Source organism: Ochlerotatus camptorhynchus, unplaced genomic scaffold (genome assembly GCF_037179485.1).
Source record: "Ochlerotatus camptorhynchus isolate MF236.1 unplaced genomic scaffold, CSIRO-AGI_Acam_v1.1 ptg000258l, whole genome shotgun sequence".
Lineage (NCBI taxonomy): Eukaryota > Metazoa > Arthropoda > Insecta > Diptera > Culicidae > Ochlerotatus > Ochlerotatus camptorhynchus.
In genome coordinates this window covers 830476-843655 of record NW_027040748.1, presented here as the reverse complement: position 1 = coordinate 843655, position 13180 = coordinate 830476, and the positions used below count along the sequence as shown (strand labels likewise).

At 38.0% G+C, this 13180-nt stretch overlaps 2 protein-coding genes across 3 annotated transcripts in view; one reads left to right on the top strand and one right to left on the bottom strand.

Annotated features, from left to right (window-relative positions):
• The window catches only part of Lmx1a (LIM homeobox transcription factor 1 alpha), a 32191-nt gene extending 28851 nt beyond the window's left edge, over positions 1-3340 (top strand). For both annotated transcript variants that reach the window (XM_065226730.1, XM_065226731.1), the window contains exons 3-4: positions 1256-1956; positions 3020-3340. In XM_065226730.1, the coding sequence (XP_065082802.1) occupies positions 1256-1956; positions 3020-3339 (1021 nt within the window). In that variant the 3' untranslated portion in view covers position 3340. The remainder of the gene's footprint in view (positions 1-1255; positions 1957-3019) is intronic.
• An 8837-nt stretch (positions 3341-12177) lies between these two features.
• Positions 12178-12726, bottom strand: LOC135705147 (U6 snRNA-associated Sm-like protein LSm2). Its single transcript, XM_065226735.1, has 3 exons — positions 12663-12726; positions 12539-12606; positions 12178-12459 (listed from the first exon to the last, which is right to left on the bottom strand). Exons 1-3 carry the CDS (start codon positions 12663-12665, stop codon positions 12243-12245), a joined length of 288 nt encoding a protein of 95 aa, XP_065082807.1. The 5' UTR covers positions 12666-12726; the 3' UTR covers positions 12178-12242.
• Positions 12727-13180: the final 454 nt, after the last annotated feature.

The window sequence follows — 13180 nt, the reverse complement described above, 5'->3', positions numbered from 1 at the left end:
GACCAACCTCCAGCGTCATGTACTCATAGTACAAACTCATGAATCTTGCTTGAGGATTTCGATCGAGCAGCTTCTCAAAGTGTTCTATTACCAAAGGATTCATTACTTCACAACGGATGAGAAATAGGAAAGACAGCTCAGCGAAACGATCTGTCAGCGGGAGAACACCCGCGAGTACTTCGAGGCTCATCGTATGAGTCGAGTGCATACAGCCTAGCGCAATACGAAGGCAACGGTATTGAATCCGTTGCAGCTTAAGAATGTGTGTTTTTGCTGCGGATTGGAAGCAAAAGCTGCAGTACTCTAAAACCGAAAGGATGGTTGTTCGGTACAACCTGATCAGATCTTCCGGGTGTGCTCCCCACCAAGTTCCGGTCAAGAATTATTTTGATACTGAGAAATTTCTACCACAAGGAGGGTTGTGGAGCTCCCACGAATATCTTTTAGTTCTGTGGTTTTCAAGGTTTCAGAAGTTTGTTGCCAAAATTGGACACTTACAGTATGTTTGAATGTGTCTTCTTCTTCTTTTTGAGGATAACGTGCCAACTGGGACTTTGCGTCTGCTCTCAGCTCATAGTTAGTAAATAATAAGAGCTGCATCATTTTTACATTCGTATATTGTTTGACAAGCACAAATGATACCTACTAAATAACCCGAAAAATTCGTAAATCGGGAATGAACTTAGCCTGCCAGCATGACCAGCATGCCAGTTACAACCTTCACCGACTGAGCTAAGGGGCCCATAAATATTTGAAAGCGGTTATTACGATTGATCGATTGCATATATTGTAGACGAGACGAGGAATATTGAAAAATGTTAATTATGTGATAATGAGCGACTGCATTGCATTTACAATACAAATCTGAACAAAAGCATTTGAAAATGTGAGACTGGTGTATGGTAATGATAGCAATTTAAGATCATCTAAGCCCAGAGATACACCATGAACAGGAAAGGGCAAAACTACACAAAAGAAGGACAAATCTGAGTCACCTATCTTCAGGCTCACTTTCAATCATGATGAAGAATCAGCACTGGCAGCCTCGTCCATTGCTATACTAGAACATGATGAACAAGAATCCCAGTATCGTTATCATATTAGAACAAAATCAAGTTCAAGTTTGCAACCTTCTTTGTCACAACATCAAAAGATCTTTGCCGCGATACACATATAGTCACTGCGGTTTCAAATAGAAAACTAGTTTTACTAGCGTGAAATCTAACAATGATATTCCCATTCCGGTTCATTTCAGAATTTACGGCCTTTCGCCACTGCAGCAACAACAACAACAGCAGAATGTGTCACGCGATTGTTACGGCTGTGGTGAGCGAATCACACCCAACGAAATGGTTATGCGAGCGAAAAATCTAGTATACCACCTAAACTGCTTTCTATGCTATACCTGCAACAGACCACTGCAAAAGGGTGAACCATTCTCTCTGCGAGCCGGTAAACTCATTTGTCAGCACGACCTAGAGAAAGATATGTACAACACCTTACACCCCCTGCACCCACAACACAGTCAGCATACATTGTACGGTGAGGACGATTACCTGCTGGAAGATGGTCTGCGATCACGAGATGGCCGTCGTGGGCCTAAACGACCGAGGACTATTTTAACCTCGGTTCAACGACGCCAGTTCAAAGCATCATTCGACGTATCCCCCAAACCGTGTCGAAAGGTACGGGAAGCACTGGCCAAGGATACTGGCCTCTCGGTGCGGGTAGTCCAAGTGTGGTTCCAAAATCAACGTGCCAAAATGAAAAAGATTTCCCGGAAAAGCAAAGCAGGACAAAGCAATAACAGCGACGGAGACAAGAGTCATTCGGACAAGGAGGAGAAGTCGATCAAACTTGAGTCACCCGTGAGCGATCACAGCCACTACTTGGGTGTCGATGGATCATTTGGGTCTACTAGTCAACCGTTGAACCCAAATCTACCCTATTCTCCAGGTATGAAAATTGCTTCGTACATTTCAATACACAATCATCCTAAGAGGATTTTCTTTTACATGCAGCAGATATTTTGAAGATCATAAACATGTATCTGTGATGTTCAAACTAGTGAAATAATTTGGTTCCAGTCATTAACCTTTTCTAGAGCTGACGTAGCGGTAGGTTAATGAGGTTTATGATTTTTAAAGGCGTTGTTTCCTGTATGTTGTGGCCATATGGTTCAACATTAATTGATCCTCCTCTAAAAAGATTTGATGCAGTTTCACAAACTGAACAAATAACTCACAAGGCAAAGGACAACAGACAACGCCCAATAGGTCGCATAAGAAAATCTCTTGATAACGAAATAGTTCACAACCGAAGTGGAAATGGAGATCTCACTTCATGACACACACAATACCCGAGCAAAATCTGAGATCAAATTGAAAACTAAATTTGATGTTTTGATGTCGCTAATTATGCTAACTCAGGTTGCTGTCGTTTTGGTCGTTAAAATATCCAAATTGAGAAAAAAAAAGAATCTTGCATCACATCACTTAAAAAACAAATTCTGCTATCAGTTTTGATACCAAATAAATATATATTTTTCCCGTTGATACCAAAATGAGTATTCAATTTGATGTTCTGCTAAGGCAATGAAAAGAAAACTGCAACAACATATTTTTGAAGAGCTAATCTTCAGCTAAATGAAAACAAAATTATGATTTCAGTATGAGATTGATATCAAAATTGGATTACTATTTGCTGTCATTTCGATGCTTTGCTCAGGTACATACACCTAAATGAATGATGCCACTTACACGAAAGCCACTCAACCACGGAGCTTATATCGTTAATCTAACGCTTTAGGCTCCCTGTTTTTTTGTGATTTTTTGGAAAATAATCCTTTAAATAGAGATTATTCCACAATGTTTGATTTTGAACCTATAACTAACCCGCACAAACAGAAGAATGATTTGAAAATGACAACGATTTGCAAACTTCAGCCCTCAAAATATTTGCCACATGTTGTTTCAAGTTATGAAAACGTATAACTAATGTGATACCATATCGATTACAGATTTTCCGGAAAACTCAGACGCCAGCATGTGTAGCAGCGACATTTCGCTAGATGAAAGTTTCGATAACCTGGACGAGGCCACGTCAGACACCATGTCGCTGCAAAATCTGGACCTTCAGACGAGTCTAAACAGTAGCAGCAATAGTAACAACAGCGCGAACAATAATAACAACAACAACAACAACAACACCAGTGCCAGCTTAGTCAATCACAACAATAACAATATCAACAGTTTAATTCCTGGAACCAGCATCACCCATATAGATAAGCTATATCTAATGCAAAATTCATATTTCAACGCTACAGCCATCGAGCAATGATGCAATGGATGGAGAGGTGATGCAATCCAAGAGTCCCATTAAAAAGAGAAGGAGGGGAGGACCGTGTGAATAAATTTTCGCCCATCAACATTAGTTTGTGGAATTATGTTGTAACTGAAATTTATCGCTATCATAATTTTAACGTGAATAAAATGCTAGTCAATAACAGTTGAAAATTAATATTGCTGTACTTGAATCTTTGTATTATAATTGTTTAAAATGGTATGAAAACCTGCGATTAAGTTGTCTACCAAACAACAAAAACTATTCAGTTAGATTGGGAAACAGAATTTATAGATTGCGTATGACGTTTTTGTAAATAATTGGAATGATCTTTGTAATGAGTAATTTAATTTATTGTAAACAAATTTGCGCGAATTATTTATGATTATTAACTATACATTGAGAATCGATTGTTACTTAAAGGATATTTTAAGCTGCAGAAAACAGGAAACGAGTCATTTGATATAGTGAGTAAACAAACATAGAATCAACCCCTTACAAGCAATGTAAAATTTTAGACAAAATAAAATCATTTGAAATGAACGCCAAGCGCATTACTGCAATGAACATTGTCCATGCCATCAAATCCTTTGATATCTTCTACATCGATCATATTATATGCTAAAGGTTGAATCAAATAAAGATTTTACATTCGTTCACCGCATGAAAACAAACAAACAGGAATAACTATCAACCAGTGGCGTAGCCTGGTCGTGGTGAGGGGGGCGCTCCGCACCCCAAAGGAAAAATTAACTTCTTCTTTCCTTTATTTAACGTCGGTCTCTGTTCTGCAATCTAGTGCCAATCACCGACGGATATCGATTGCCATCCATTGACGGCAATCGAATGTGCAGTAAGGCAGCTTCCACACCTGCGTAGGATATCGCACTCATTCAACACACATGGGCCAGGACCAACGGGTTTACCTCCCTTCCGAAGGAAAACGTGAGAGATTTTTAAGCCTCAGAAAAATCCCACCGACCTCGGCTGGCATTGAACCCAGACCCATTGGGGTGAGAAAGCAGTCACGCTTATCACTATACCACCGGCGCCGGCCGAAAAATTAACTGGATACACGCTATTTTGAAACTTCTCAAATTTGGGTAGAATTCACCCAGATCGGTGAAAACTGAACCTACCCAAAAATGGGTAAACTATGTTATGAATGACAAGTTGACAAATGGACAACATCGACATGAATCCGATCGACTTTGTTCATGTGTCAACTTGTCACTTCCAACATAGTTTACCCATTTTTGGGTAGGTTCAGTTTTGACCGATCTGGGTGGATTCTACCCAAATGTGGGTAGTTTTGAAATAGCGTATATTCACAGACAAACAGACGTAACTCTTCATTGTGTGTCTTCGTTCATGCATTTAACGGTTGATTTGAATATTATCAGTTCCGCGAACTACTCGCCGCAGCGCTGGCATCGGATCACTTTGACGTTTCCATACATTCGATAGAACTTTTATGCAATATTGTTTACGAGTTAGCGAGCAAGCTTGTTTTCCGCGAGAAGCCAGAGAGATGTCGTTACTGAGGTTATATGTTTTGAGATACTATATTTTCAAGAACAAGTTTTTCAAAGAGTTACGTCTGTTTGTCTGTGGTATATTGCTCGCTCCCATACAAAGACCCACCGAGGGGAGCTAAGATGGTGATGTTTGCTAAAGTAATTGAACTTATTTCAATTAGATCCAGTGTACCAATATTGATGAAATTTTGGAGGTTGGATGCATTTTTAATGCAGATTACGAATACGCATTTACCTCAATACTCTTAAAGAACCCAATTCAATAGCTGCCAGACGAAGTTTTGAAAAACGCAAAATAAGATCTCACAAACAAAAGGCGCAACAAAAGTATACAAAAGGCGCACGCGAATTCACTTTTCTATCCGTTCGATAGGCCAAAGAGAATCCCAATGACGTTTCAGTGGCTAATAGGCCCAAGAAAACCCGTAGGCCAACAATAAACGAATATTTTTCGACCCCTTATCAGAACTAACGGTACATATGGAAAGGTCAATAAATGTGGAAGGCATCTGTAATAATAACATTCCGTTTGGTGCTAAACTACGCTAGATTAAAGCGCTGGCCAGACTGAGCAGTTATAACATAGAGGCAAATAAGACCAGAAGGTCCCGAAGAAATGAGCTCAACTTTTTGGCTCAGTTCTGGTACTATCTTCGGTCCCAAGCTAATCGATTCACCCCTCGAAACATAGAAAAATCCACTAACCCCTCATTTTATCTGTCAAACTTTCATAGCGAATCAAAACAAACATAGTGTAGTACTGGAATTTATACTATAATGGAGTACGTTAGTCGATTTGCTTGGAACCAATAGGCTAGTCAAGTAGTGAGTCAATTTAAAATCGTTAGTTTCGTATTGATTGTTGGTTATAACATGTTGTAACGGTTGTCAAATAATTTCAACACAGAAACCACCATCAAGATAGCGCTATAACATTTTTTTTTGGTAGACTACAGGTTGCAGCCCTTTTGGTGCTAATTTGTCAAGGCCTACTCAAGAGATAACCAATGGTGGTCGAATAGGCACTGCTAACACATTTGAGTAGGAACCTATTGGGAAAGCATGTTAGTATAATGATTGTGTGAACTTACCTATGAATTCTGGGCTTACTTGTGTTCCAGAATCATCATCGGTTGACTGGGGATGCTTTATGGGTTGTTATTGCTGAATCGTCTGTTGACTGGGGATGCTTTGTGGGTTGTCATTGTCGTTGCCTCGGACCGACCTCGTCATCAGAATCGGTTCCTCTCATGATGGGGTCCTCATCACTAAATCCGAGGAAGTCTGATGGAACTAGGTCTTCTGAACCACTCTCCCAGTCCGAGTCGCTGCTTGTCTCAAATTACGACTCCACCATGCTACTATACAGGTTTTTAGTGGTTTGTTTCAACATGCTCCTTTCTAATATTAACCGGATTATTTATATATTGTTATTGTTATTGTTATTGTGCCATGCTGGAGGGGTATTGAGCCTGGTCGCCAGTGTAATGTTGATGACCAATTATACACCTTTCATGCAGCAATCAAATAGATAAAGATGAGATGGCTCTTATAGATAATGACTTATGCGAGTCGATTGAAATCAGCCGAATACTAAATGAGGGTTAAGTTGATCCTTAACATAGAAGCGTAGGTGCATGCATAGGTGAAGGATAAGAGAAAGGAGAAGCAAAGGTGTTGAAATGCACAATTAGATGTCGTCGAGATTGAATGCGTATGTTTAAATATCGTTGATCCAGGTAACTATCGTATAAATTTGCATATCATTTAGTTATAATTATTGTCAACAATACTTACATTTCGATGAAGATGGTACTAACTATTTTACCTCTTTTTATTGTGATACCAACCATCACAGAAACCGACTTTGAAGTATCATTAACAATACACTCGTTCCGAGAAGGGGCTTCTTCATCTTTAGGTTCGCTCACCACCCGGAATGAACACTCGGTGCATCATAGATTTGATATGATTAGTAATATCAAATAGTGTTACATGCAAACGAAAAAGAGATACAACCAGGATTAGTTCTCCAAAGTAATAGTTTCATCTAAATACCCAACTAACCATATCTCAGTTACATTGTCTCATTCTGAATCCACATCTACTTTGTGATTTATGGTTACTTTGGTACTCAAATGAAATGTTGTGCAAGTACCACAAGTTCAACAACGCCCAACTATGGACAGCTCAATGTTAATACCATTTACTCTTTGAATCAACGTACAACAACATGATAATCTTCTAAGAAACACCTAAGAATGTATAATAAATTAATTAATTTAGCTTTATTTAGGAGGCTTTCAGCCTTCGGCTGGTTCGGTCATTCGGACAAGGAGGAGAAGTCGATCAAACTTGAGTCACCCGTGAGCGATCACAGCCACTACTTGGGTGTCGATGGATCATTTGGGTCTACTAGTCAACCGTTGAACCCAAATCTACCCTATTCTCCAGGTATGAAAATTGCTTCGTAAATTTCAATACACAATCATCCTAAGAGGATTTTCTTTTACATGCAGCAGATATTTTGAAGATCATAAACATGTATCTGTGATGTTCAAACTAGTGAAATAATTTGGTTCCAGTCATTAACCTTTTCTAGAGCTGACGTAGCGGTAGGTTAATGAGGTTTATGATTTTTAACCGCGTTGTTTCCTGTATGTTGTGCCCATATGGTTCAACATTAATTGATCCTCCTCTAAAAAGCTTTAATGCAGTTTTACAAACTGAACAAATAACTTACAAGGCAAAGGACAACAGACAACGCCCAATAGGTCACATAAGAAAGTCTCTTGATAACGAAATAGTTCCCAACCGAAGTGGAAATGGAGATCTCACTTCATGACACACACAATACCCGAGCAAAGTCTGAGATCAAATTGAAAACTAAATTTGATGTTGTGATGTCGCTAATTATGCTAACTCAGGTTGCTGTCGTTTTGGTCGTTAAAATATACAAATTGAGAACAATCAAAAATCTTGCATCACATCACTGAAAACTCATTTGATGTATATTTTCCCGTTGCTACCAAAACGAGTATTCAATTCAATGTTCTGCTAAGGCAATGAAAACAAAACTGCAACAACATATTTTTGAAGAGCAAAATGAAAACAAAATTATGATGTCAGTATGAGGTTGATATCAAAATTGGATTACTAATTGCTGTCATTTTGATGCTTTGCTCAGGTACATACACCTAAATGAATGATGCCACTAACACGAAAGCCACTCAACCACGGAGCTTATATCGTTTATCTAACGTTTAAGGTTCCCTGTTTTTTTGTGATTTTTTGGAAAATAATCCTTTAAATAGAGATTATTCCACAATGTTTGATTTTGAACCTATAACTAACCCGCACAAACAGAAGAATGATTTGAAAATGACAACGATTTGCAAACTTCAGCCCTCAAAATATTTGCCACATGTTGTTTCAAGTTATGAAAACGTATAACTAATGTGATACCATATCGATTACAGATTTTCCGGAAAACTCAGACGCCAGCAAAGCAAAGGTGTTGAAATGCACAATTAGATGTCGTCGAGATTGAATGCGTATGTTTAAATATCGTTGATCCAGGTAACTATCGTATAAATTTGCATATCATTTAGTTATAATTATTGTCAACAATACTTACATTTCGATGAAGATGGTACTAACTATTTTACCTCTTTTTATTGTGATACCAACCATCACAGAAACCGACTTTGAAGTATCATTAACAATACACTCGTTCCGAGAAGGGGCTTCTTCATCTTTAGGTTCGCTCACCACCCGGAATGAACACTCGGTGCATCATAGATTTGATATGATTAGTAATATCAAATAGTGTTACATGCAAACGAAAAAGAGATACAACCAGGATTAGTTCTCCAAAGTAATAGTTTCATCTAAATACCCAACTAACCATATCTCAGTTACATTGTCTCATTCTGAATCCACATCTACTTTGTGATTTATGGTTACTTTGGTACTCAAATGAAATGTTGTGCAAGTACCACAAGTTCAACAACGCCCAACTATGGACAGCTCAATGTTAATACCATTTACTCTTTGAATCAACGTACAACAACATGATAATCTTCTAAGAAACACCTAAGAATGTATAATTAATTAATTAATTTAGCTTTATTTAGGAGGCTTTCAGCCTTAGGCTGGTTCGCCTTAAGAATGTATATACATAAAGCTCAAAAATACAGTTTTAACTGATGGTACTTTATAAACATCAAACTGTCCAATATTGGACCCTGCCAACACACGGTGCCTGCACGGCAATGTGGGCCATCAGAATGGTTTGTCGGTTGCGAAGTGAAGTGCTTCTCAAACTGAAGCGATACATTTCTCAATTTTTCAACGTTATCCTAACGTTGAAACCCATCTACCACACAAAATCAAATAAAAATGTTTCTGTATGGCAAACACGTTCAGATATAAACGAGAATATGGGTGTATATCTTCACTGTAATAACTACGGGAAATCATAGAAAGTTCTTGCATTTTACCGAAGACAACAAATCAAGAAGACTGGCAACTTTGCCAGAATCCAAGCGACAGATACAATGGCGCTGCGCTTGAGTGAAGGTGGAAGCAACGCATAGAAAAATGAGCAAATACACAAACCCTTCTTCTAAGGATGTAATCATTGCTATCAAATTCGTTCGAAGCATTTACCTTTGAGCGGCAGATGACGCGATTGTACCTGTCTCACCTGCCAGTCTTCTTGATTTGTTGTCTTCGATTTTACTCAGGCACTTTTGAGCAAACTGCAATCACTCTCTCATACTCGAAATGTGTCATGACCAAATTGGCACAACGATGCCCTATACCAAAGCGCAGGGAAGATAGCGCTATAACATGTAATAACCATAACTCTATATGTAGTAAGAACAGGCATCCCGAAAAAAAATTATTATAATAAAACAACGAAATTACAATGATTTTTAGTGTTGAATTTCGAATACATTAAAAAATTTTGTTAAATTGTTGTATGGAAGAAAAAATTAATTCCTTTTTTATTTTCCTTGATTTGTTTTCCGTCGATCTTGTTTTCCATGCTGAGCATCAATGCTACCCGACGAGAGAGAGGTAGCTCCCACACCTGGATCCTATCTATCGACCCATCAGCTCATGAACCGGGGACCAACGGATTTACTTCCCGGCGTGATCAGAGATGTTATGCCTCAGAGCATCTCGGCGGCGCCGACTGGGATTTAACCCAGGCCTGCTGGGCTGAGAAGTAATCACGCTTACCACTACACCACCGGCGTCGCTAAAAAAATTAATTTCGATTTTTAACGATACAATGCTCAAACAACGAAAGTTACTGTGATGAAATCAAATTTGTTCGAGAAAAATCATTTTTTTATTGTTAAGATGCTTAACAACCCTTTTTTACTATAAATTTCTCAAATACTATGATTTTTATTGTTGTGAACCATGAATTTCGTTGTGATTTTATGGTAATGGACAAAAATGTCCAATGTTTTGACAGTTAATAAAATCTTCGTATTTTTATTGGATTTTTTTACGGGATAAGAAAGATTAAGTGTGGGTTGTGCTCAATAGGCCGGGAATGAGGTAGGTAACCCTATTGGCGCGGTTTTAAAACTACATTTGGACTATAGATATTATAGATTCCACAGATAAGCGGAGGAAAAGTATAATGTAGCCAAACGAACAGTCAGTTAGTTTAGCCAAACGTTATCATGGTGTTGTTTGAGGGAGAAGTATTGTAATATTATAAGCACAAAAGGCTTTCCACACTATAAATTCCGATTTATTTCGCGGACAACGGAAGAAGGAAAGATAAAGCAAACCATTCATCGATACATTGTTGCAAATTTGCTTTGCACTTCATTTTGAACTTTTACGCACGAAACAAAACAAAACTGCACAACGAAGAGCTCTGTGATGGCATGAACTTTTTTCACGGATGCCAGTAATAGAGTCGGTGTATAATGAGTCACGCCAAGAGTGAAGCCAAGTCTACCTATTGAACTGTCAAACCGGCTACCTATCGTGCAAAGTCTGCAAAGTCAATAAACATTACGATGCTATGAAAGGTCCACGAAAGGTATTGCAATAAAATATAAAATATAATCGAAGAAATGAGCGTTAAATTGTCATGGGATACGCTCGGTAATGATTTGTAATGAGAATTTCTACTATTTTTTGTTAAGATAATTTGACAAAATCACTGATATAATGATTTACTACAGCTGCAATATTTTTTCTCTCGCTAGAAGTCATTTGAAGTTGTTGTAGAAGTCTTTCGAAAACCGTGTTGCGAGTTCAACTGTTTTTCTCTTGGCGTGACTCATTATACACCGACTCTAGCCAGTAAGATCATTCATTTTTCATGGTTGCCAAAACAACTTTTTGTGCCTCCGCTTATCTATGGAATCTATAATTTGGACAAGGTTTTCGTTATCAAGCCTTTAAGTTTATATAATTAATTTTTTTTTTTTTTTTTTTTTACTAAGAAGAGGTTAAAAGTCGGCTTCGCCAATACCTTAACCTATTATCGTCAGGGAGTAAACAACGTACATGTGGATACATTGTGTTTCAGAGCATCTTGTGGCCAAATTTGAGTGCTCTAGGGCTTTGTTAACCCCCTGACGATAATAGGCTAAGGTATTGCCGAAACCGACATTTCCCCTATTTATTATTATTTTTTTTATAATTAACATAATATTATTATATGAATCACTGAATGCTGGGTACGGGAGGGTTCACCAGGGCACCCGATTGAAGCGAAATAGGTGAGAGAGCGGAAAAGCCATTAAAATTTCGTGAAAGGAGGGTGGGCCCTTCTCCGCACTCATTGGGGCATCCTCCTGTTGGATGGCCTTTTTAACCGGTTATATGATCCTGTTGTTGGAAGGAGATTCTCATTTATCGTTGATCGTGATGTTGCCCACAGATTTATTCAAACCGTTTTTGGTCCTTCATACAATGGCAGGTTGAGTCCAATTAGAGGTTTTTAAACTTGATAAAGTCGAACAGCGAGGTTAATTCACAGTCTACTGACAGTTGTCTTGCTACAGTAAGTGGTAGTTCCATTATCATCGTCAAACTCTACTTTCTCATAAGAATGGTCATGCGACACATCTAAATACATCCATTTGGTGCGTATAAGGCAGAATCACAAGGTTTGCAAGAGATTTCAATCAACCCCGAAAATCACGCATCATAATTAGTCAAGTGTACAAAGTAGCGTGGCATCAATAAGAGTGATCCAATCGATTTCTTTCAAACTAACTACATTATGTTGGTTTTACTAAACTTAAGAAAATACTCATGCACATTAACGTTTTATTACATAAAAGATAAATTATAATCCCACGTTACGGCAAATTAAGCTTATCTAACACTTGTAACCGCTTCCTTGCGAGCTGCATCTTGTAAAAGCTGAGTATCAACCTCATCTCCAGGAAGTTGAACGTACCGTACAACAGATCCTCGAATGAAACAATTTTTGACGGACAGCATATGCGGATATTTTTCGGGATCAGTTACACTGATATCTGTCAGCTTAATGTTGAGGTACTGATCGACGGAATGCAGTGTTCCACAAATGCTTAAAGTTATACATTAGAATCAATACTGTGTTCTAAATAATACCTACAATGAAAAGATAGCTTTATGGCAGACATTACCTGAGGTCATTTTTTAACTCAACCACTACATCTTTCCCGACTAGGGATTTGAAGAACGAGTAGAACAGCTAAATGAATAGAAAATAAAGTTATAAAATGAACAAAAAATAAAGTATTTCCATACCATTTTGTTCGCCGAATCACTTCAAGAAAACTACTTTTTGTTTGTAATTCGTAAGCACTAAGTTGCGCTCAATCGTACCGATCGCGTTTGTTTTCGTCTTGTACGAGTTGTCACACTTCTTAGAAACGTCAAAAACCACATCGTTTTGTTCCTTAATTTGGCTCTGGGCTCGACCGTGTAAGGTTTGTGTTATTTCGAACTGGCCATTAGAAATGTGTAGAGTTGGACATTTAAATCATATTAAAATTAAATTTAGATTTAGAGGGTTGAGGACTATACACGGTAATCGCAAAATACCCAATAATGACTACAAAGTAAGCATTTTCGAGGGAGACTGGGACTACCCATTCAATGATTAAATATATTACCTATTTATGAGTATTTGCTACTCAAAAATGAATACTTACTACTTGTTTTTGAAGTTGTAATTACTCATAAATGGGTAAAATTTTACTCATTTAATGGGTAGTCCCAGTTTCCATCGGAAATGCTTACTTAGTAGTCATTATTGGGTATTT